At 49.0% G+C, this 22,450-nt stretch overlaps 8 protein-coding genes across 8 annotated transcripts; 3 read left to right on the plus strand and 5 right to left on the minus strand.

Annotated features, from left to right (window-relative positions):
* Positions 1 to 284: 284 nt before the first annotated feature.
* PMZ80_004813 (uncharacterized protein) lies at positions 285 to 1,844 on the minus strand (the record flags this gene model as incomplete). Its single annotated transcript, XM_064873236.1, has 2 exons — positions 285 to 1,720; positions 1,793 to 1,844. The coding sequence occupies 2 exons, from the start codon at positions 1,842 to 1,844 to the stop codon at positions 285 to 287; spliced, it is 1,488 nt and encodes a 495-aa protein (XP_064730340.1).
* A 1,061-nt stretch (positions 1,845 to 2,905) lies between these two features.
* PMZ80_004814 (uncharacterized protein) lies at positions 2,906 to 5,315 on the minus strand (the record flags this gene model as incomplete). Its single annotated transcript, XM_064873237.1, has 3 exons — positions 2,906 to 4,252; positions 4,311 to 4,943; positions 4,998 to 5,315. The coding sequence occupies 3 exons, from the start codon at positions 5,313 to 5,315 to the stop codon at positions 2,906 to 2,908; spliced, it is 2,298 nt and encodes a 765-aa protein (XP_064730341.1).
* Positions 5,316 to 6,150: 835 nt separating this feature from the next.
* NGG1 (Transcriptional regulator) lies at positions 6,151 to 8,227 on the minus strand (the record flags this gene model as incomplete). The annotated part of the gene is made up of 2 exons (XM_064873238.1): positions 6,151 to 7,592; positions 7,729 to 8,227. The coding sequence occupies 2 exons, from the start codon at positions 8,225 to 8,227 to the stop codon at positions 6,151 to 6,153; spliced, it is 1,941 nt and encodes a 646-aa protein (XP_064730342.1).
* An 809-nt stretch (positions 8,228 to 9,036) lies between these two features.
* PMZ80_004816 (uncharacterized protein) lies at positions 9,037 to 10,841 on the plus strand (the record flags this gene model as incomplete). The annotated part of the gene is made up of 3 exons (XM_064873239.1): positions 9,037 to 9,040; positions 9,094 to 9,173; positions 9,225 to 10,841. 3 exons carry the CDS (start codon positions 9,037 to 9,039, stop codon positions 10,839 to 10,841), a joined length of 1,701 nt encoding a protein of 566 aa, XP_064730343.1.
* A 562-nt stretch (positions 10,842 to 11,403) lies between these two features.
* On the minus strand, positions 11,404 to 12,567 carry PMZ80_004817 (uncharacterized protein; the record flags this gene model as incomplete). Its single annotated transcript, XM_064873240.1, has 2 exons — positions 11,404 to 11,426; positions 11,682 to 12,567. 2 exons carry the CDS (start codon positions 12,565 to 12,567, stop codon positions 11,404 to 11,406), a joined length of 909 nt encoding a protein of 302 aa, XP_064730344.1.
* A 646-nt stretch (positions 12,568 to 13,213) lies between these two features.
* On the minus strand, positions 13,214 to 14,101 carry PMZ80_004818 (uncharacterized protein; the record flags this gene model as incomplete). Its single annotated transcript, XM_064873241.1, has 1 exon — positions 13,214 to 14,101. The coding sequence occupies one exon, from the start codon at positions 14,099 to 14,101 to the stop codon at positions 13,214 to 13,216; it is 888 nt and encodes a 295-aa protein (XP_064730345.1).
* A 1,326-nt stretch (positions 14,102 to 15,427) lies between these two features.
* PMZ80_004819 (uncharacterized protein) lies at positions 15,428 to 17,186 on the plus strand (the record flags this gene model as incomplete). The annotated part of the gene is made up of 2 exons (XM_064873242.1): positions 15,428 to 15,686; positions 15,733 to 17,186. The coding sequence occupies 2 exons, from the start codon at positions 15,428 to 15,430 to the stop codon at positions 17,184 to 17,186; spliced, it is 1,713 nt and encodes a 570-aa protein (XP_064730346.1).
* A 3,102-nt stretch (positions 17,187 to 20,288) lies between these two features.
* On the plus strand, positions 20,289 to 22,040 carry PMZ80_004820 (uncharacterized protein; the record flags this gene model as incomplete). Its single annotated transcript, XM_064873243.1, has 1 exon — positions 20,289 to 22,040. The coding sequence occupies one exon, from the start codon at positions 20,289 to 20,291 to the stop codon at positions 22,038 to 22,040; it is 1,752 nt and encodes a 583-aa protein (XP_064730347.1).
* Between the last annotated feature and the right edge of the window lie 410 nt (positions 22,041 to 22,450).

The following is a 22,450-nucleotide window of genomic DNA, read 5'->3' on the forward strand; positions in this document are numbered from 1 at the left end:
GAGACAGATCGTGATGTGAATGGTAAAAACAACAGCTCGAAAACTGATGTATACTAACTGTATTCTATCATATTCTAGACCGCGCAAAACTTAGATCCACAGCGCGCACGTAAGATAGTCATGCCATTCCGATACGTACCACATGCCCAGGTGGTCGCCCGTGCAGCCGCGGTGGCCCATAGGCAAGGTGAGACAAAGCCACCTGATCAGTGATGTTCGAAGAATACTCATTGTCCTCCTATAGAAGAATACGACTAGCAGACGCCAAGTACAAGCCATGATCTCTACTTTTGATCACGAACAAGACCCCACAACCCATCACTAATCGGCTTCCCCTTATACTTAACCACCATCCCCACCGCGACAGGCCCCAAAATCGTATTCAGCAGAATAGCCCAAATAGCCGTCAAAAATCCCGCCTCAGACACATAATTCGTCTGATTATATCCAATCTGCACAATCAGCAATCCAATCTCCCCTCGTGCCACCATAGCCATACCAAGCAAAAGCGCAGGCATCAACGAACCCTTCAGCGGCGACTCGACATTCTTCCCACTTCCATCAGCATCAGCATCAGCCATCCCAGCCTCGGCACTCGCCTCCTTCTCCTCTTCCCCATCCTGTTTCTTCCCCTTCCGACTCTCGAACATCGACCAAATTGGAATCCAAATCCCAACAAGGAACTTCCCAACCAGCATAAGAAGCGTGTATACAACACCCCTCCAAACCGCCTCTCCGGTCCACAAGTCCAAAAACGGAATCGCAAACCCAATACTCGCGAAGAACAACGGGCCAAGCACATACTCCAGCGCATCCAACACATAACACTCGAACGTATGCACGAACGTCGGGCTCTTATGTCTCTCGCGCTCCCCCTGCTCCCGACTCAACACCACAAACGGTCCCTCGGGATGCTTGCTGGGTAGATACGTCAGGAACGAACCCGCCAGGAACGCTCCAAAGAGCACACTCGTCCCCGCGTACGCCGCGATCGAGATGAACGCGCAGAGCACCAGGATCATCAGTATGATGTTGGACAGGTGATCGTACGCCGCGAACCGCCGCTCAATGTACTTCCTGAACAGCGGGGCAAGAACCCACTTACTCAGCACAGGCGTCAGAATTGCCATGAGCGCGGACGCGAGAATCGGTCGTCCGATCAGCCAGCCGAGATTGACGTTTCCGCCGCTTAGAGACCCCAAATCATGGATAACACTCGACATCACGAGACCCGTCACATCGTCGATAACAGCCGCACTGACAAGGATAGCCCCAACCCTCGTCTGACTCAAATCAACAACCTTACTCGCCCCGCTAATCACCGCGAACGTCGTGCCCAAACTCGTAGCACTAAGCGCCGCCCCGATAATGAACGTCTCAACCGCGCCATACCCGAACCCCAGAAACAGCAATAAGTAACTCAGACCAATCGGCAGAATCACGCCCGTCGCAGCACCACATAAACTGAGCGTGAAGTTTGCCCTCAGCAAATCCAGACGCGCCGTGAGTCCGCCCTCGAAGATGATGAGGATCAGCCCGATGTACCCGAGGTACAGGAAGGTTTCTTGCCAGGTGTGTTGGAGGATGTTGGCGAGGGGGACGCCGTAGATGATTCCGACGGCGATCTGGCCGATTATGCCGGCGCGGATTACTTTGGCGGAGATGTAGGAGGCGACGGAGAGGAAGGTGAAGAAGGAGATTATGGTTAGGATGTCGACGACTGGGGGGTGTTAGTGTTAGTAGGTTGTGGTGGTTGGGGTTAGGGTTGGAAACGGGGATGGGAATGACGTACTGCCTGGTTCGTGGTATTGGAGGAAGCCCTCTGATGATGATTCGGAGGCCATTTTGTCGTAGGTGGTGGTGGTGTTGCGATTAAAGATAAGAATGAAGGTGGCGGATGAGGTGTTGGCTAGTTATTAAGTCGTGGCTGCCAGGCTAAACTGATAAGATGATATGCTGAGTAGATTGTAGGGTAAGAGCGAAGTATTATTGTTATTGCATCGTATGTCGTCACGTTGAGACGCAAAGCTTAACCTGTGTGAGCTATCAAACTTTGAGATTGCCATGTCCGCATTCCAAAGATCTCGCCGCCCCAGATACCGATAGCTTTCACACAGCCCCATCTTTGTAAGTTCTGCGCTGCAGGCTTGTCGACGCTTGTCTGATTGCGATACTGCTTATGCGTCGGCAAGGCGGATAGGATATTTTCTTCGGAGGCAATTGCTACCCGCTGTTTGCAGGTGATCCGCCCATCCTTGGCATATTTCGTCATTCAACGTCCGCCAATGCTTGGCAAATCTCTTGTTCCGTGGTAAGTTAAGCCGAGCACATCAAGCAGTAGCTTCCGGATATACTAAAGCTTACTACTTCAGCACAGAAGGTACGCCGATTATCACAATAGAAACCTCATTACAGGCAACATACGTGTCCTCGCCATGTAATTAAGCTCACTCCTCCCATGGAATATCTTCAGAAGAGGAAACAAGTTCACAGCAACTTGCCTACAACCTAGTAAAATGCCAAGCAACCACACCAAGGACCGTGACTCGAGTCGGGGCGCCACGGTTGTCGGTTCTCTCCTGTCCTCGACCCGTGGCCGCTAGAATGACTTTCATTGGTAGATTTGGACACTGCAGCAAGCACAAAGTAATTACTGCAAAGACGGCAGATCTGCTTTGCGATGGTATGTAACTGTACGGTACATACAACAGAGGATACGCTGCGCGGAAGGAAGTGTTGCGTGACTATCAAAGAATGCGTAACATGAACCAAATTCTGATATGAGCCATTCTATCGTATCTCGATAATGCTGGTTTGCTCTGTCCACCAGCCGCATCCTGTCAATATCTGTACAAGCTACATCCTCCAGCGAACTAGCGATCGTGCCCACGTCCGTCGCTCGCTCTCACATCCCTTCCATGTCGGAGTCGAAAAACGTGTAGTCAAAACGGTTCGCGGTATCATCTGTGTAGTTTTGCCCTTGTGGTGCTTGGGGCTGTTGTCCTGGCTGGTATTGCTGTTGTTGCTGCTGCTGCTGCATCACAGCCAGCAATTGTTGTCTCTGTTGTATCATCTCCGGCGTCCACCCCTGCTGTTGTGGTGGCGCCTGGAATTGTCCTTGTGCACCCTGCTGTGTCGGTGGCACTGGTGGTGGTCGAGCAGGCGCGAATTGCTGCCGTTGCTGTAGTCGTTGACGAAGTGCTATCATCCGCTGCGTTGCTTGCTGCAGCATCTGCTGCCGCTCCTGTTGCACCGATGCCACTTGTCGTGCTTCTTCCTGCCTTGTGATTTCATCGACGTCAGCTTGGTAAGCCGCTATTTGCTCCGCTGTTGGTGGAGGTGCCGTCTGTTGCCGTTGAGGTGCCGCCCCAGGCGCCCCTTGTTGTGCTAGCTGTTCCAGTTGTGTTCGAGGTCCAATAGCTCGTCCTCCAGGTGGGAAGAATGTGCGACTGTGATATGAGTGGACTTGGTTATACTGGTACGGGTAGTACACCACGTCCGCTACCTGTCCGGGTGTGTTTGGTTGGCCGATGAAGTCCTTGCAGAGATAGTCCTGTCCCATATTGACGGCCTGACATGCGGTCGGAGGGATGAGACGTGCCTCATCGGCATGTACGAACTTATCGCAGTGATTCCAGAATTCTATCCAGAAATAATTCAGCCAGTCAGCGCCTGCAGGCCTGACGAGGGGTGGTGTAAGTGAGACACCAATGTCTTGCCAGAAGGGTCCTCGAGGCGTCTGGTTCCAGTCGTCGTGGGTCATGTTGAGCTTCGTCTGCTCGTAGATTTCTTGCTGGTTACCATTGAATTCATGATTTAGACGCTGCACTTCTAGATCCATGTAAAACTTCAGGCGCTCGATCATCGCACCAGGGTCTGGTCTTTGTGAAGGCACAATGCGAGTACACATCATGACAGCCTGCTTGAGCTGTGGACTGTAGTCCTCACTCTCATTGGTGCCAGGGCCTGGGCCAAAGTCGTTTAGGTCAAGAACATCCCAGCTAGGTGGAGGGTTGGGCTTGCTCGGGGCTCTGTAATCGAGTTTCCGATCGACGATTCTGCTGAGTTCTTCGCCGTCACGCAGTGTCATAAGGAGGTAGATGATCGCGCCGACGCCCCATACATTTGATTCTGCACTGACTGGATGACTGCGCTTGTTCAAGGGAAGTCCGGATTGCGACCTCATAGGCGAGCGCCGCAAGTACTCGGTGAATGGGTAGAAAGAACTTTCCATCTCAAGCTTCCTCTTCTCCTGCAAGTAAATTCTCGTTAGGACATCTTGAGCGCGCGGAACCATGGTGACGACTTACCGGAGAAAGGAATGGAAGGGTTCCTGTATTTATCTTGGATGCTTTGTTGGTAGGGGCATCGATGGCCGTGACCTCGCTGAGCCCGAAATCGGCAAGGTGAATGAAAGGATAGGTATTGTACGGCGACTGCCATGCTGTGTTCTCCGGCTGCGGTTTAACAAAAATGTTTTCCTCTTTCATGTCGTTGTGTAGCATGTAACTTTTGGGCCAGGGAAAGTTGAGTTTCTCGGGACCTTCGTACGTGAAATGGTTGTTCGAGTCGACACCCATGCTCTTACAGGCTTCCATAAGCTGAAGGAAGGTCCACCAGATGAACGCTTCGGGCAGGTGATAGCCCCATGCTTTGTACTTCAAGATGAAGCCATATAGATTTCCAAGGTCACATAACTCCAGAAAGGACCGCCATTCTCGATACAGCGGTGTTGGGTAATACTCGCCTTCAGGTGGTTCGAACCGCTGGCCTGTCATGACAGATGCGTCGCTCGTAAGATACTTGTATCCTCGAAGGCCTAGAATTCGGCCTGAGTTGCGTTCGTTGAGCTCAGCGAGGTGGTACGCCTCTCTGGAGAGATCGACTCGAAGGTTGTTGACGGCTAGATCATCACGGGCCAGTTCGGACTTGGTGGCTATTATCTGCGACCCACGAGTTAGTTATCCCCCATCACCCAAGAAACGTTCTTCACGTACATCCAGCACCTGCCCGTCAGGGTCGCGCTTTTCATAGGAGGCCACAAGCCCGAATGAGCCGAAGCCTAGAAGCCGATCGAAATGCCAAAGATGCTCTTCGTTGGATTCGAACTGTAAAGCTGACCAGTAGAGCTCGCGAACGCGGTCGCCAACCGTGAGTAGTTGATTAGGATTTCTGCTCCCGTCTTGCTCGTAAGCTATTTCTTGAGTCGCTTCAGGGAGGTCATCACGATTGAAACTCAGAGTGTGAGTGCCCCAAAATCGAGATGATAAGTTACGGAGGGCTGCTGCGGTAGGCCAGCGCCGTCGGTCAACCATGGCAAGGTAGACTTGCGCGTTAAAGATTATGCGGAAAGTCGAGGATCGCAGATCTCACCGTGTGAGGTTCGTCCTCGACATGGCCGATGCTGCCGAAATTCGAGGTAGCCGGAATAGATCGTATCCCTTGTCTGACCACCCGTTCCGTAAGAGTAGTCGAGGAACAAGCACAAAGGAGCCATTATGAGATTGTGTCGAACGCTATTCATGGCTTCACGGAGCAGCCGCTTTGGGTCAGGTCCTGGTTACCGAGAGGTTGATGCTTTCCAAGACACAAGCGCTGGCAATAGCGTGGACGTCGCCGGACCATTGTAAGAAGCTGAAATAATAATTTTCAGCATGCTGCTGATAACAGAGTCTACGCCCAGAGTAGTCAATAATTGTTGATAAACAAGCATTCGAGCGTACAGAACAGTATTTAGATCATGAGGCATCGGTAGCTTTAAATGTCAATTCATAGGAAGAGCGCCTTGGCAGGAGGCAATACCTCCACTAACAGTATGCAGTTCCACCTCGAGGTTGTTAACAGCAGACTTCTCAGGATGTCATTGACCTGTCTGCACACAGCAGACTTATGCGTTAACGCTGAAACGAGAACTCGCCAATGTCAGAGGGTGTAGTCAGCTAGTGCTGTTGCGAGGAGAATCGACTGCCGACGCATGGACCAAATGTTGTTGCAGGCGCATGTGCGTGTGCACGGACCAAGCGCATTTGCGTCAACCCGCGGTTGCAGAAACAGAAAAGATTGAGCGACCAGACTTGCAGTGGTTGGGTATCCTTGTATTTGCTGTACACATTGAGCTCATGATTCCGTTCCTTTCGTAGATATGTCGGATCACTCGCCTTCCTCCTCCATGGCTTCTAGCTCGGCCTTTTCGTAAGACTCCATAAGCTTTGGCTCCCAAATAGTTTCGTCTTTACGAGGTATGCCATGCTTCATGTCTTTGAAGACAGGCCCAATGCAATTTTGCCATCGCTTCCTGCGATCCATAAGCATGCGAGCATTATCTCCAATATCTCTCGCACGATTAATGCTCAAGTTCATGGAAGCTAACCCCGGTTTCGGCTTGTTGCCGCCTGGACCACCCTTCTTTGTCTTGCCCAGTGTTCGTGTTCGTTTCAAATATGCTTGTTGTACCTGGCTGTCCAGATCATCATGAATAGTGCTGTATTCCTGGTATGCCAATCGTTCTTTCGCCAGGTCTAGCAGTCTAGCTTTGCGAGCGCCATTGACCAGCATGACGCGGCGCAACTCAGCTTGTAACAGACGCAATCGCTCAGCAATACCATCGTCGTTGTGAGCATCGTAGTCGGGATTTTCTTCCTGTCCAAGCAGACCCAGGTAGCGTAGCTCTGACTTTATCCTCTCATCACTCTGCACATAGTCCAGCTTTTGCGCAGATCTTCCTCCAGCCAGATCTGCTATGCTGGTAGCAGAAGCTTGAGGCCTCTCGTTCTCATTGCCATTCGTCAGACCATCAAGGTCCATGGTGTCGTTTCCATCGGTAAATGCATTCAGGTCATTGCCATTGATATCGTTCAGAGGAGATCGATGCTCGTATTTAAGCAATGACATCAATCGGCTAGCTAACGGGCCGCTTGATACTTGATCTGTGTGTACGTTGTCTTCATCGATATCGTCAAGGTTTCCCCTCGGCTGAGTAGTGGAGAGACGATCCATTTGATCAGTAATCATCTTGCCATCCTCCTCGGCCCAGATCTCTTCCCAATTTCTCTTGCCCCTTGGTATTGGCAGGAAAGGAGTGACTCTGTCGCCTCTTTCTCTCAAGAATGCCATGTCCTCTTCAGCCAAAGGCTTCACATATGGTTCGACAAAGGTCTGGAAAGTGTTTGCTGCGATCTGATTCTGTGGTCTGGCGTTGCTGAAATCTTTGTCGGGTATAATGCCTCCTCCTGCTATTTGGTCACTCAAATCTACTGTTGGATATGAGGTTACACTGTATATCTCTTTTTTCTCTTCATCGGGCATGTCAGGAGTGACATCTCGGATATGATAGATAATTGGGTCGGGCGCGAGGGGATCGGGGAAGAAGCCTTGGGCAGGCACCGGCGGTGGCTTGTGTACGACTCGATTCTCCTCCATGGATTCGTCGGATTGCGCAGGCGATGCGCGAGGGTCTGAAGCGGCTTTGGGTGAAGTTGCGACTTCTGACAAGGACGAAGTGCCAGGGCTATGCTTTATCTTTTTGGAAGGTGAAGGTGTATCTCGTGGACCAGGCGTCTCTGAAGCTCGACCGAGCTTGGATTTGGTGTCATCTGATGTTGATGTTAGCACTTTGGCCGAAATGTAAACATGTCAATGCGCGCAAACATCTTGGTCTGGTCGCAAGTGCAAAGACTCGAACCTCTACTAGAGTGAAAGTCGCATAATGTAAAGCGGGACAGAACATACCTTCACGCTTGATCTCGACTTCACCAACCTCCCTGTCTTTTCGCTTCTTCGCTTTCAGGTTCTTCTGAGATGAAGACTCATCCTTCTTTGCCTTGAGTTTCTTAGCATGCTCAACCTGTCTCTCTCGTTCCTTGTGCTCGACATCCAGATCCTTAAGCTGGTCATGAATCAGGCGAATGGCTTTTTCACACGAATCTATCCTCTTCTCGGCAGAGTCGCTCAATTGCTTCAACTGCTCGATGACATCCTGTAGCTGTTTGGGATCAAGGTTTGCGGGTTTGGTTTCAAGACGATCAAGTATCTCGGCATAGTTGGGCTGAGAAGCAACGAGGAGTTTCGAAGTGTCAAGTTGGAGGAATGGAGTTGTGGATGGGGTGGTGCCAGTGGGCGCGGCTGTGGCACTCAATACTGAGCTGGGAGTTGTATTCCGGCTTCGCGAGTGTCTTGCTTCTTTGGCGTGTTTGTTCTTACTCTTGCTCGCACTTCCAAGAGGAGGCATTTTGATCAGACTTTACCAGAGCTTAACCTCTTCAATAATAATATCATGAATTGCGTAGTGTCAGCATTTGACCAACAATGTGTCTTTCAGACTCTGGTCAACAGTCCACGGATGATGTCCCACACCAAACAGCCGCGTCAACTGATTGTTGATCAGCATGTACTCGTGAGTGCTCGAAGGTTGGTTGACAGTTATCACAGTTGAGGCTCAATGCGCAGTCTGTAAGGCGCCCACATCAACTGCGTTTATGGTTTACCTGGTACCCCGGAGAGCGGGCCAATACTGTGACAGACGCCGCCGTGAAATCCCAGTTCCTCCGAGTGGCAAAACAGCCGAGAGGAGCCAGGGCTACCTTAAAGAGGAAAGGGTCACTCCTTATCGGCGCCCATCCCCAGGATTGGCGCTGGACCGAGCCCGATTCACAGGTGAGATCCCACCAAGCGTCATCGAGTCCGAGGCCTATCACACTCGTCGGCGGGTGTGCCGGCTTCAAGATTCCAAAACTCCTTCAGATCGCAGTGGCTGAGTCTATTCTACTAGTATTGTAGATAACATCATGCTATCCTAAAAGTCGCCGCGTGAAATTCATATCGCTGCTGCACACCAGAGCTATTGGGCTTCTTCTCTGGTTTCACTCTCGTTCTTTTCACTGTCGGCGACCCCAGCAAGATCGATCACTACGTGATGCGCCAGTAACGCAGTCGAGCACAGCCAGCACCTGAGGTATCCAGTATCGAAGGCCTTCCGGACAGTAGCAGCATTACAGAGGGAGTAGAGACAAGTTGCCGACAAGAGGCGTATCCGGAACAATGTGTATGTGATACAAGCCATTGTGCAGAGAACGTGGGACTGACGGGTACCTACAGCCGCCAACGATGTTCAAGTCGTCACCATCATCGTACCGAACCCCGAATATGATAATTCCAAAAGCGCAAGAATCATAAACGTATGTACATGTGCTGTTCAGTATACAAGAGCTGGCACTTACGCAGTCTAGTCCGATCTCGGGTACTCTCTTCGCTTATCGAATGCCTTCACTACACTATCTTCGAACAACCCAAACAACTATGATGCTATCGAAGGACTACTCTACGTACCAACCCTCAGTCCGGACGTCGCACCGGCTTGCGCAGGCTCGAACGACACCATCCCAGCAAATGTCACCACAATCACCGATTTCCCTTCAAACCAAGACTACCCATTCACCGCCGTATTTCCCTGGACAACCTCAATGGAATGCACCGAAGCATACCTAGCACAAGCAAGATCCGACGCCGTCCGCGGCGCAATCACCTTTCAACCATCCACCTCCACCCCCGACGCCGTCGCCGACGTCGGAGATGACTCCTGGACCCTCGCAGACGGCGGCCACTGGAAATCAGACAACCAATTCCCCATCTACGCAATCAGCTACACAGCCGCATCCCAAATCCTCAACCAACTAGCCCTCTACTCCGGCAACATGACCGAAGTCCCCAACGGCGACCTCCTAGCCAACCAATTTGACCCCCGCGACTACCCCCGTCTCTTCGCCCACATCGACCTCCAAGGCGGCACAAACGTCCCCTCCCTCTGGATCTTCCTCATCATCGTCCTCGCTGTCCTCCTCGGAATAGTAATAATAGCCAGCATAGTAATGCACATTATCCAACGCCATCAGCGCAATGTCCTCCAACGCCGCCTCGAACGCGGCGAAGTAGACCTCGAATCCCTCGGCATCAAAAAGATGAATGTCCCTCAAGAACTAATCGACAAAATGCCAAAATACACATTTACCGCTGCCGCCGCTCCCGAGGTCGAAGCGCCAGCGCCAGCACCAGCAGCAGTCCTAGCCGAGAAAACCTCAAAACGCTCCTCAAACCCCACCCAGCAGCAATCGCAATCGCAATCCCATCAACATCAACACGAAACCTCCTTCTCCCAAACAACCTGCCCCATCTGCCTCGACGATTTCACCCCCCACACCTCCACCGTCCGCGAACTCCCCTGCCTGCACATCTTCCACCCAGAATGCATAGACCTCTTCCTCCGCGACAACTCCTCCCTCTGCCCCATGTGCAAGAAGTCCGCCCTGCCAGCAGGCTACTGCCCTGTCAAGGTCACGAACCTCATGGTCCGTCGCGAACGTCTCGTCCGCCGAATGCGCGAGCGTCGCAGGGCAGGTATGGCTGCTGCCGCTGCAAGGGCGGCTGGCGACGAGCCAATTCCAACGAATCGTGCAGGTCACGCGAGTCTCTGGCTGCAGAGACGGTTACGTGTTGGGGCGGGACACCCCGTCGCTCCGCCACCTGAGGGTGGGAGTGCAGCGTCGAATACACGGCCTGACATTGCACGAATACGAAGTGACCACGCGCTCTCCGACATGCGCACGACCGATGTCGAGATGGGCCAGCTTAACCCCGCGGAACCACGCGACACGCGCCGCGAAACAATAGCAGTCCCATCTGATATCGCAGCGCAGGGACCGGCTGCGCGCAGGGCGTGGAGGAGGGAACGGCTTGCACGGCAGCAGGACGAGGCGTATCATGTTGATGAGGCTACAGCGCGGCAGGCGGATGTTGGACGGCCGCTTTGGAGGAGGGTTGTGGGGCGGGTTGCGCCGGGGTTTGATTAGGCAGAGTGAAGTGGAGCAGGAGCAGGAGCAGGAGCAGGAACAGGAACAGGAGCAGAAGCAGGAGCAGAAAGCAGATGCTTAGGCCGAGTTGCATGGCATGTGGATGACAGGTGGGTGATCTGTCGGTCGGAGATAAAGGATGTAGGAGTTATCCCCGACACCCGACGTCTTCGGAAGGGTCATCAGGAGAAGGAAGTCATCATTGGATCAGCTCGATTGGTTGGTAGATTGATTCGGCAATTACGATTGGTATGAGGTCACGGTTTGCATAACGTTAGCATGGCGTTGGGTGGATCAAGTTGGATATTGATCTATTTTGGCATATATTATCGTCTCAGGAAGGAGGAATCCTGCTTCTGAATATCTATTTGTACAGATACTCGTATATATAGACAAATGTATACCATATATGCGTCTTTTTACATCGACAAGTAGATAGCTTGCGCTGGGGAGATACCTTGGAGGTTTGCACCACGTATGGATGTGGAAGAGACGTGTTCACTTGACTGTGCCGTCCCAGAGAAGCCTCAACTGCAGGTGGGTCAAACGAGCCGTATTCCATTCACTCTCCCATGCCGTCTGCCACTATTTGAACATCGAGTACCGAACAGGTAGAATAATAGGGCACCAAGGTTTAGATGATTTGCAATCAACTACTAACTTACATATGCAATACAACACACTGCACCGATAGAAGCAGACTGGATACTACTTAGGTATGTTTAATTTTATGTTTGTGGTCTCAGGATTATTCATTGATTACTCATATTCTGTTTGACCGTGTGAGGAAATCCTAACCACTAACCAGTAAGTAACAAGCATTCCCCTGTTCTAACTCACTTGGGCACTGGTAACTGCTGTCGCTACTCCTGTCCAGCCACAATCTATCAGCAAGCGCCATATCCGACTCAGACAGAAACATCGCCAGATCCTCGGGTGTATAGTCCGTGACAGGATCTCGCTCACTCTCCGTTGGTAGATCGTAGTCTACATCGTTGGCAATGGTAGTTGACACTCCACCTTCAGATGCGTATATGGTAAGCGTCTCTTGTGCAGACTGCACTGGTCGCGACGTCATTGCCTCAGAATACCAATCCAGATTCCCCGCTGTACAGCCCAACCGCTCTTTAAGCTCATCGAGTCGCGCCTGCAGCCCATCAATATCAACCAGCTCCTTCGCAGCCAGATTGACAAGACCACGTGCTTTCGTGGGGCGGCCCTGGTTCAAACTGACCAGGGCCCTTTCCTGGATCTTGAGGCGATTTTGTTCCGTGGCTTCGATTCTGTCAAGGAGGGTGACTAGTTGGGCCTGGAGTATAGGTCTCCCATGAAGGTGATGAGCATCATCGTCATACAGGTCTTGATCGAAGAGAGTGGCTGGTGTGAGAGGAGGGAAACCTTGAGAGGCCCTTTCGGCTGGCTGTTGACTCATGCTGTTGATCTGGTTCCGCTGCATCCTGGATGGATAGTTCAGGTGGAAATGTGGGGCGATCACCTTGTCTGAAGGTGTAGTAGGTGGTGGCAGAGCAGGAGGTGGTAGTTCGAGATGTGGCAGGGCACTCAGCGCCGGGCTGGGTAGATGTAAAGCTGGGATATCTGATATGTCGAGATATGGGGCAGGCAACTGTAGATCTGGAATATCTGGTGTGTTGTAGGCTGGGCTGGGCAGTTGTAGATCCGACATATCTGGTATGCTGGTTCTAGTTGTGATAATGAGCCGGCTCATGGTGTCACAACGTTACTGAGCCTCCTTGTCCAAGAGGTTCCATGTCACGAGAGGCAATATCGTATCTATACTGCTATGCGGCGTACAGTACCTTGCACTTGGTGAAGTCGTCGCGTTGCCCGCTTTGTGTGAGGGACAAAGACGTACGTGAGACGCGCCAGGTACAATGGCGCACCTCAGATTCGAACCCATGTTGACAAAGACACATAACGCGTATTGTTCGTAGTGATGAAGACAAGGAGAAACATGTCTCGGTGCTGCAAGTGCCATTGGCTTCACATTGATCTTCGCATGCTCTTGGTAGACTGTAATACGATTCCCTGTCTCCCACCACGGAGGAGTTGGTGTCTTCGACCCATTCTCAGCATTGTTATGCTAATGAGGTACCTGGAACGAAGTCCGAAGTGTGCTACGAGGTCGGACTTGGATCCAACTTCGGCTGTTCATACAGTATTCTGAAGGACCGATCCGGATTCAGGCCGGCACCAACACCTGTGACACAGGGAGTATTCAGCTTGAGGCTCAAATATCCCATCCGGTGACAGTGTTCATGTTCAGGATATTGACCTCCTCGAGGACCATATCGGTAAATGCCGTCCCTGGAACCTGGCTGTGTAGCAATAATAAATTGAGCTGGCCTAACCTCTCATGCATACTTGTCATGCTTTGCCTTTGCTCGCACATCAAGAAGAGCTTCTTGAAGATCTCCAGCTTTGTGAGCTCTTTTTAGCTTTTTAGCCTCTTCGTCAGTCAGTAGTCTTCCTGCCGAAGCCTCAAGCTCTTTTCTGCCGATTTTCTCCTTGACTCTTGCTGCCTCTTTGGTCTCGGCCGTCTGTGGCTTGAATCTTGTCTGCATTCTCAAAACGACACGCGTGTCTGCACTGGAAGGTTCACCATCACCGCGAAGGGAAATAGATACCTTCTTGGAAACAGACCGACTATCGTCGTCGACTTCCTTCTCGACCGCTTGCTCTTTCTTGACGCCATTATCTGTAGTCGCGCTCACATACTTCTGCTCTTCTGGCTTTGCTTTCGGTTTCGATGCCGCTGTACGAAGCTGGAACCACGAACGTCCATCTTCGTCCATCATGTTGTCCATCACGAAGGTCTCCTCCCGGCCTCGAGCCTCCCTCTTTGCACCAAGGACGCCATACTGGTCGCAACTCAAATAACCGCCATGACTGGCTTTAAAACTGATCTCTTCGGGCGCCATCCCTGCAACGCGGCTCGCAACCCATACCTGCTGGACATTGTGAGGTTCGGCGGTTTTAGGATCACCTTCGATCATGTTCTCGAGTTGACTAGCGAAGATATTGCCATTCGGATCTGATGCTAAACAAGTTGGAGGAAGGGTAGGCAGAACGATCACTGTTGGCCCGGTCAGTTCACCAGCATTCGCTGGCATACTCCAGCTATCATCTTCGCTTGGATCAACACTGGTTGACGCATTATCGTCGGCAGGGCCCTGCGAGACTTCATGGTGCTTGCGCTTCTTGAGCCTCTTGTCACCCTTGAAGGACAGGGGCTTCACCATGACGGGCCGGAGGGATAATTGAGGTAGCAATCTGGTGTACACAAGCACCTGCAGGAGACGCACCTCGTTTTCGGAATCTTTTTGGTAGGTGCATGCATCCTGATGACGAAAGACCCGGACCATTCTGATCGTCCTTGGCACTGGAACCTTTTCCTTTCCATGCCCGGCGCCTTCCCAACCCTTAAAGTGACCGCGCCCTACAAACACCTCGATTAGCGTCCAAACCCCGGACAGTTGAAACATTTACGAGGACGTTCCGGACCATTTTCTTTCCGCTCAATCACACTCTTTGCAAAAGTCTACAGATCACGAAAAATGATGCTACTTTACCGCAACACTTTGACATTTGATGGCACATTGAGCATGTTTGAACACGAATATTGAGTCATCCTGACGCAAAAGAGCCAACGGGCGTGGTCTCAGAGCCACCGAAACGAAAGTGGTAGTCGTTTCACCACAAGCATAGTCAGCGAGATTCGCAATGTGCCCCTAAACGAGAAATCAGGCAGTGACAAAGAACATTCAATCTCCACGGCCAAAGCGCCTGCCTCATAGGCCCGGCCTTGACAGGGGAGTTTCCTCCTTAGATCGTCCGTCTTTCGTCCGTCTCTCATCCTCAAGGGTTTGTTGTGCTTCCGTAAGCCTGAAGAAGAGCATAGGGCTGCATGTGAACATATGTCCGCTTGCAAAGGGAGGTATGTGGATCAGGCCCGAATCTAGGCAACCGGAAAGGAGAATGCCATGTGCTTCTAAAGTGAGCTCTGACCGTATTCGGGTAGGACATGAGTCTGAGGCTCCGCCGTGGCACCCTGGTAGATCTGAATACTCGACCGTTCCGAACAAAGACTCGGCAAGATATCGACCTGCTCATCCCGACTCAACCAATCAGCTTCCAAGCTGCCAAAAAGACATCGCCTGGTGCTTGCTCCGGATAACTCCTAATTCCCTGTTCACTCAGCCCAACACGTTGAAACTTCCTTCCGTACCCGCAAGGCTTGCAAGCAGTTCTCCTCTGTGGTAAGTCCTAACGCTTTACTTACCACGTTGGCCGTTTGTTCTGCAACATGCTTGCAAGCAACGGTCTTTGTGGCTTTTCATAGGACCGTAACGTTATGGCTCCATACGGACGAAATGGTTCCATTATCTGCAACAGTCACCATAACGCTCCACGGGCCTTCCTTTACACACACGTCCAGTTTTGTGACGGATGAAGCATGATATATAGATCCAGGATTTGGCCACAGTGTAAGCCGTCTGCATCGTCCATTGCATCAAGCCCACACCAACAGCCACCCGAGTTCCCTGTGTACCTGACTACCTCTAGACATGGCTGCCGTCACAAGTTCCGCATCGTCAGTGTCCTCCTCCGATCTGTCCAAGCCAACACCACTGCCTCAAACACCTCGACGGACAGATGCCGCCAGTCTTAACGAGAAAGATGTCGTCGACCAAGAAGATGGAAGAATTCCTGCCGGTGCTCTCGAAAAGGAGCTATCACGCATCGATACATCGGACTTCCCACGCGCTTTTCCATTAGCAATGATCACAATCGCGCTGATGATGGCCGTCTTCCTTTGCGCACTAGGTAAACTGCTCTCCATCTGCGTGTCAGTCTTTCACTAACCTATCAGACATGACCATTGTTGCGACCGCTATCCCAAGGATCACTGACCAATTCAAATCTGTTGACCAAGTCGGCTGGTATGGTTCAGCCTTCTTCTTGACGCTTGGTGCCTTCCAGTCGACGTGGGGCAAAGCATACAAGTATTTTCCTCTCAAATTAAGTTTCCTTATCAGCATCTTCATCTTCGAGGTCGGATCCCTCATCTGCGCCGTCGCCAACAACAGCACCACTCTCATTGTCGGACGAGCAATTGCAGGTGCAGGTGGAGCTGGAATTGCTTCAGGATCATACACCATCATCGCTTTCTCCGTTCCACCTGCCAGAAGACCTGCCTTTACTGGTTTGATCGGCGCCATTTTTGGCCTGGCCTCTGTCATAGGACCTCTTCTGGGCGGTGTTTTCACAGACAACCTAACATGGCGCTGGTGCTTTTACATCAACCTGCCAATCGGTGGTGTCGCAGGTGCTTTCGTCTTCGTCTTCTTCAAAACACCCAAAGCGGCCCGCCCTCAACCAGCAACGCTGAAGGAGAAGATACTGCAGCTCGACCTCCCTGGCTCGTTCGTCCTCATGGCGTCGATGGTCTGTCTCTTCCTTGCCCTCCAGAAGGGCGGTACCACCGAGCCATGGAGCAGCGGTACCATCATCGCCGAGCTCGTTGTATTTGCCATCCTCCTCATCGGCTTTATCGCCATTGAATATTTCAGTGGTGACCGAGCACTCCTCCAAGGACGCCTCCTCAAAGATCGAACCATCGCCGCCCAGTGTGCATACATCTTCGTGGTTGGTGGGTCGTTCTTCTTGCTCCTGTACTACCTCCCGATTTACTTCCAAGCAACACGAAACGACTCAGCACAAGATTCAGGCATCAAGAACCTTCCCCTTGTGCTCGGTGCCAGTCTTTTCACTGTCACCTCTGGCATTCTCATCACGATTACTGGTCTCTACATTCCGTGGATGATTCTCGGCTCTGTCATCTCCGCTGTCGCATGCGGTCTCTTGTACACGCTCGAGATTGACAGTGGCACGGGTGAGTGGCTCGGATACCAAGCCATGGCCGGCATCGGTCTCGGACTAATCTTCCAGATTCCAGTCATTGTCGGACAAAGTGTGGTCAAGCCATCTGATCTCTCATCAACCTCGGCAATGATACTGTTCTTCCAGACAGTCGGTGGAGCAATTTGGATCTCAGCGGGTCAAGCAGGCTGGGCCAACAAGATGCTCAAGCTCATCGCTGAGAAGGTCCCTGACGTCAGTCCTGGGCTTGTTGTTGCGACTGGTGCTAGTGAGCTTAGGGATGTTTTCACTGCTGAGCAGCTTCCTGGAATTCTTGATGCGTACATGGAGGGCATTAGAGTGCCAATTGCGATTGCGATCGCTCTTGCTTGTGTCAGTACAGTCCTGGCATTTGCGCCGAGGTGGGAGAAGATCAAGGTTGACATGACGGCGGGTGCTGCATAGAAGGATAGGGCGTGTTGTTTGAGTACGTTTCACGATTTTCACGAGCATAGAAGGAGGTGCGTTTGTATTAAGCGGTAATTTTGGGACTGGATAGATAGACTTGATACAATGTACAACATGTACTCACCTCAACAACTTCACCTATAGTAGAGATGCTTTTAAGACGGACCTCGCATGACATTGGGGCTCTAATGTGCAATCGTGCTCAACTTTAGAGGTTGATCCGTTCACTGGGTCCTAAATTCTTCCGAGTTACCTTCCATCAGTAAACAATAGGGAAGTTGTCTACGACGTCGGACGACAGTAGGCAATTAAATTAAGCTAATCGATTATTACTCGAAATAGACGGCGCGACGGGGATTGATATAGGCTTCTAAAGTAGGTTATAAGTATTAGACCTTACCTAATTAGACGCTATTAGAGTAGTAGTTAAATAATAAGCTATTAGAGTACGGCTTAACGCCTAACAAGCTCGATTTAGATAAGGTACTAGCTAAGAGAAAGGTAGCCGTAGCTAAATTAGCTAAGAAGCGTATTATCTTTAAGTAAATCTTTAGTTCTACCCTAAAACGAGCTTATTAATTACTAATAATAGAGAAACGTACGGAGCGTTATTAGAAGTAAATAAAGCTACTTAATAACAACGATCTTCTGTTTTTACCGAAGGGCTTTATCGATAAAGAGGTAGTTAAAGTAAAGAAGTTCTTAAGCGATCTTCTTAAGAGAGAGAATAAGAAGTAGTTTAATATTAATAAGAAGATAAAGACTATAACTAAGTCTATTCTTAATCGTAGTAGTAGCGAGATAATAGCTACTACTTCTTTAGAGGCTAACCGCGAGATTATAGGTACTATAACTACTGTAAAAGATATAATAGATAAGCTAATAAACGGTAGTAGCGATACTAAGTTATAGGTATTAATTCTTTATCTTAACTAGCTTAAGTATAATATTACTAGCCTTACTACCTTTATAACTATAATGTAAGTAGGAATAAGGTAACTCTAGTAGTATATTATTAAGCTAGGTAAGTTCGTAATAAAGTAAGGATAAGAGAATAGTTTAAATAGTAGTAGTAGTATAGATAAAAGTAGTAGTACTAGTAATAATATTAGTTAAGAGTAGTATAATAGTATAATATAACTAAGTCTTTTCTATATAAAGTAAGGCTATAGGTTACCTATATTTATAAAATAAATACCGTAGTATACTTTTATCGCTTATATAATATTTAGTATAGGGAAATAACCCTCTTGTAAGGTATAACGGTAATATATACCTACGAATTTCCTTAACTTTTACGTTTAAATAATAACTAACTTATATTAAAGAATAAGGCTATAACGATAACCCTTATTAATAAGTATTATAACCTTATTACTATACCTTATCGCTCTTATATCTTAACGTTATTAATTATTAATTTTAAAGTATTCTTTAACTAATAGTAGTTATATCTTAAAAGTAATTGATATTTAGTTTCCTCTCTTTCTTAGATAAGTTATATAGTTAATAAGAAGTATACCCGTTTAATACTAAGATCTAATTAGCGATATACTAATCTTAAGCTTCTTATTACTTATAAGCTATTTCTAGTAGTTAATAATATAATTAAAGATATACTTAATCTTAATTTAATACTTAGATATATACTTATTAGTAGCCTTCTTTACCTTTAGTAGCTTAACCTCGCCCCTTATTTTCTTTATAAAAGTAAAGACTATATGATTTTTAGTATAGTATCCTTTATCGCTATAAATTTACGGCTAAACCTCTAAATCTATATAATTAACTAAAGACTATACCTTTTCGTTTAAACTAAAGTCCTTTAGTATCTTTTAGTTATTTATACTATTAGGAAATAGATTATATAAACTTAAAATAAGACCGTTAAGGGTTAATAAACCTTATAGTTAAAGATTATAGCTACCTTTATAACTACTATATATCGTTAACTAGTTATAAACTTAGTTCTTACTAGGTTATATAGTCTAAATAAAGGTTTTATTAATAAATAACTATATACCTAGATAGTAACCTTTTACTTTAAGTAGTCTTACGCACTTTATAATATACTTTTTAGTTAGTTTTTAATTATCTTACTTAAGTATAGCTTAGAACCTTATAAAGAGATACTAGATAATATTATTATCGATCTTTAGTAAGTACGATTTATCTTAATTAAAAATCTCTACTCTATCGGCGACTCTTTTATTATAAGCTAGCTTAAATAGTATAATATATAGTACTTAGATTAAACTTAGCTAAGAGCGTACTTAATATATATACTTATTAATACCTAATAGTATTATAAGCCTTTTAATCTCGGCTTTAGTAAAGTAGAAATAAAACTTAGTATTAACGTTACTTTAGTATTACTAACGATCTTTTTAAAGCTTAATAGATCGTAATAGTACTCTTATTCGATATTTACTACGCTTTCTTAGCTAGTAGATATACTACTAGAACTCTTAATTTACTCGTTAAAGGCGGTAATACCGTATTATATATAAAAGTATCGTTATTAATAAATAAGTATAAGCTATAAGTAATATACACCTACGATCTAGATTTATCTTAATAAGGCTAAAGACTACTATTAAATCATTACGTTATTATTTAACGAGGTGTATAAGTTTATAATGAGTCAACCGATAACAGATTTAGCCCTAATCTATATGAGGAAACGTTTTTTCCGGCTTATCCGGGCCAGCGACGGCGTCGGTCTAACCAGAAAGATTTGCTGTCATCCGACGTGGTGGCCAACTTCCCTAATGACTATATTGAATGGACACGTATGGAAACATTGTTCGCTTGAAGCCGTGAATATTTCGAAGTTTGTGCACGTTTGGTACTCACGAGAGCGCAGCTTCGAGCACATGACCCCTGGAACCACCCCACTGTCCAGCATCCGGAAGCCTAAAGTTGCAGCGGAGTTCCGCGGAAGCTTCCTCTTCGCGATCAAAACATTCCATCGTCATCATTTCCATTCGCGTCGCAAGTCGCGTGAAAGCTCGCCGTTCGTCCCAGATCCCACCTCCGCCATCACTATCATTACTCAGCCCATGCGACGCCGTCGCATAGCTCGCGCACCCTCCCAAAATGCCCAGGCCACCACTGAAAAAGCGCCGACAGAACAGTTTCACCCTCAAGAGTCCGAGGAAACGGCGCGTGGTAATACCAGACCAAACCCAAGCTCGCCAACAGCACGAGAAGAAACTACTGCAGAAGCCAATTGGCAAAAGGCCGGACAACAGCGACGACAGCGACAACATCGTTACTACCGACAGGACTGGGCGTTACCGCAAGCGACAAGAAATATACGCATCTGGAGCTGTGGCTAAGGGCGACACGCCAGGCGCGTACCCGAGCAAGTCGCAGCGCACGAGGACAATACGCGAGCAGACGGAGGAGGTTCTGAGTCAGAGGTCGAGGAGCGCATCTAGGGCGAACTCAGTAGCTTCTGCAAGGTCAACGCCGGCAGCGCAATCTGGTTCGGAGAAGGAGAATGCGTCGAACAAAACAGCAACTAATGCAGGAAGCGCTACCAGTGCGAAGAAAAGGAAGCTCGATGAGGTGAATGCAAAGCCCAATGGCGTGTCGAATACGCCACAAGCAGAAGTATCAGTGCTAGGCAAGATCAAACCCAGGAAGAGACAGGCTAGTATCCTTCAATTGATAGAGAACGACAACAATGACTCGACCATCAACACGGACGATGAAGCTGAATTCTTGCCGGACGAAGTATCCACTCCAGTCAACGAGAGACAACCGGCAGCATCCTCACCTCAGGTCAGCGGTTCATCGTCGTTGAAGAGGAAACGTGTCTCGGGGCCACCTGAGCCAGCGACTACCGCACGATCTTCCTCATCTTTGACGCCTGTACCTCCTCAGCCGACCTCAAATCCGTTTCGACTGCCTCAAGACCAATTACCGAAACCAACGCGTTCACAGCAGAAGGTACTGAACAAGAAGCAGAGGGATCAAGACGACATAATGGCGCCGCCCGAGAGCAGTGATGACGAGTCAGATGCTGAGGTACCTGTCCAAGCACAGCCTTCAAGTAGCAAGAAGCAGCGCAAACCGCTCGCTCCAAGCACAGAGCAGCTACAAGATCTAATGCCATCCAGGAAGCTGAAATCAAGGATAAGGCAGCAGCATCAGCAGCAGAGCGAGTTTGAGATTCCAGATGACTCGCCTCAGGAAGACGTATCAGAGGAAGAGAACGATCACTCAGCATTCTTACCAAGCAGAAGCAGGAAGTCACAGAAACGTCCACAAACCAAGGGCAAGACGAACCATACGGCCAAGAAGCAAACTGGAAATGGTGCCAGAACCAAGACTAATATCAATGCCAATACCAATACCAAGATGAAAGAACCATCCAAGAGTACGAGAAACACTTCCTACACGCCTTCACCCGCGCGTCTGCGCACTCCACGTCCACTATCATCTACTACCAAATCTGGAACACAAGCTAAGTCACCATCGAAACAGGACACTACCACAAACACGGCCACGGGCACAAGCACAGCCATGCGCGAAAAATCAGCCAACACACCTCTAGCGGCCAAATCCAGAAACGGAAAGCAAAAGCAGCAGTATGGTGGCTCCCGCCTACGCGGAGCTGGAAAGGAAAATCAGGTGGCGTCGTTGTTAGACGAAGCATCGGGTGGTGAGATGGATGTTGACACTGTTGGTCCTCAGAAGAACAGAAACAGGAATAAGGCTGAGCAGGCGGCGACGGCTGAGGTTAAGGCGTGGAATAAGAAGTGGGGAGATATTGATGATTTTGCGCTTGAATTTGAGGAGAATACGGCGAGTACGAGGAGTGACTCGCCGATGGCGCGGTGATGTGATGGGTTTGGTGGGTGGTGTTGGAAGGTGCTTCCTCGTCAAACAGACGCGTTTGAGCTGGATTATATTACGACGTTACGAATCGAAGATCTGGGAGAGCGTGGTGTATGGCGTATTGTAGCATGTCACAGCTTGCGGACTTGCATGCAACAAGCATTCTCTTATATGAATATGAATATGAAATCAATCACTGAATACTCCTCGACGACGTCTGTGGGCAAAGCTGAGGCTGTTGAGAATTATCTTGACGCGTCTTAGTGGACCTGTCTGAGTTTCAGGCAATAGCGTGACCCATCTTGCCATGTTTAGTGCTAAACTTGCTCTCATGCGGGGCAATGCAGGCGAACTGGAGATGCGTAACCACACCTGTGACCTGTGACGAGAGTCAGTATCACTCCCATCACTGT

This window comes from Knufia obscura, assembly GCF_036327395.1.
Source record: "Knufia obscura strain CCFEE 5817 isolate CBS 148926 chromosome Unknown scaffold_5, whole genome shotgun sequence".
Lineage (NCBI taxonomy): Eukaryota > Fungi > Ascomycota > Eurotiomycetes > Chaetothyriales > Trichomeriaceae > Knufia > Knufia obscura.